Below are 1352 nucleotides of genomic sequence, written 5' to 3'. Positions count from 1 at the left end.
TATTTATCATATTATTTAGCATATATATTTTTCTTGCCCTAGTAATATATACATAAACAAAATTGTGGATTATTTTGTGTCTAATACATGTTTATAAATATTTTAACTTTAATTCTAAATAAAGTATGTAATTATAATATGTGTTCCGTTAGTGTTTATTATATATATGCTGAAATATATTTTATCCTTTAATATAATGAAAATGTCAGACGATACACTGGATATTACAAAATGGGAACATGAAGTTCGTTCTTATTATTTTATTTAGTAAACAATTTCATGCATTTAATTTATTAAATATAATAAAACGGTTTAGAGAGAAAACTTATTTTTTATTAAAATAAACATTTATATGATTTTCATTTATTTTCAGTATCCTTTCTTAAATACGGTTTGGCAAACATATAAGCCATTAGATGAAGATGTGAAGGATATATTAAGTTCCAGTAACATTAATAATGTTTGCGACCAAATTTTTACAAAAAATCGGTATGAATCTAATGAAAATAACAAAAAATTTTGTCAGAAACTTGTGAGAAATTTAGGGTGCTATAATTTCGATTATAAATATTATTATCAACATACGGATTTTTGTGCGATTTTATACTATTGGGTATATAAAACAAAACAAGAAAAAAATATTGATATAACACTTATTAATGAAATTTTTAATAATTCTTTTAGTAAAACTTGTACGTACGACAGAATAGCTAAATGTTATTATTATTCTTATTACGATGAGTTTGAAGAACCAGTGAACATAATATTTTGGGATATTTTCCAAAAGCATATGGATATAATAAGAGATAATTTGCATAACCCACATTATTCAATTAATGCTAATTTGCTAACGTATATTTGTAAATGCGTTTATATATATAAAAAATGTATAAAAAATATTGCGTTGATAAACATGGTAATGAGGAAAAGAGAAATAACACGTGTAACATGTTAAGTACATTTAAGCAAACATTTGATTCATTTCTTACTGGAGAAAGATAAAAAACTTATTTTATACCATTCTTAGATGATATAGAAGATAAATATTCGGATAAATGTATATTTCCAGAAAATGTATTAGATTCATATATTGCTAAAGTGAGCAGTGAAATAAAATCTTTAAATTCAATGGGTCATGATGCAAATACAGATAGATCTGCATCTACAACGGGAAGTCATTATATTCTTACAGATAGTTTTCAAAATTCATCGCAAATTTCCCATGAAGGTACAAAAAGATCTTTAGATTTAAGATATGTTATTGATAAAATTCGAGGTGCTTATATATCATCTCCTAAACCCACACAACCTGATATCTTGGCTGATGAATCTTATAGCACAGGTAGTTCTGG

General features: G+C 24.8%; 1 protein-coding gene across 1 annotated transcript; it reads left to right on the top strand.

The window, feature by feature from the left end:
* Window positions 1-202: 202 nt before the first annotated feature.
* On the top strand, window positions 203-955 carry PCYB_005190 (hypothetical protein; the record flags this gene model as incomplete). Its single annotated transcript, XM_004227940.1, has 2 exons — window positions 203-244; window positions 374-955. 2 exons carry the CDS (start codon window positions 203-205, stop codon window positions 953-955), a joined length of 624 nt encoding a protein of 207 aa, XP_004227988.1.
* Window positions 956-1352: the final 397 nt, after the last annotated feature.

This window comes from Plasmodium cynomolgi, assembly GCF_000321355.1.
Source record: "Plasmodium cynomolgi strain B DNA, scaffold: 0688, whole genome shotgun sequence".
NCBI classification, from domain to species: domain Eukaryota; phylum Apicomplexa; class Aconoidasida; order Haemosporida; family Plasmodiidae; genus Plasmodium; species Plasmodium cynomolgi.
This window is presented reverse-complemented; position numbering and strand designations above follow the sequence as displayed.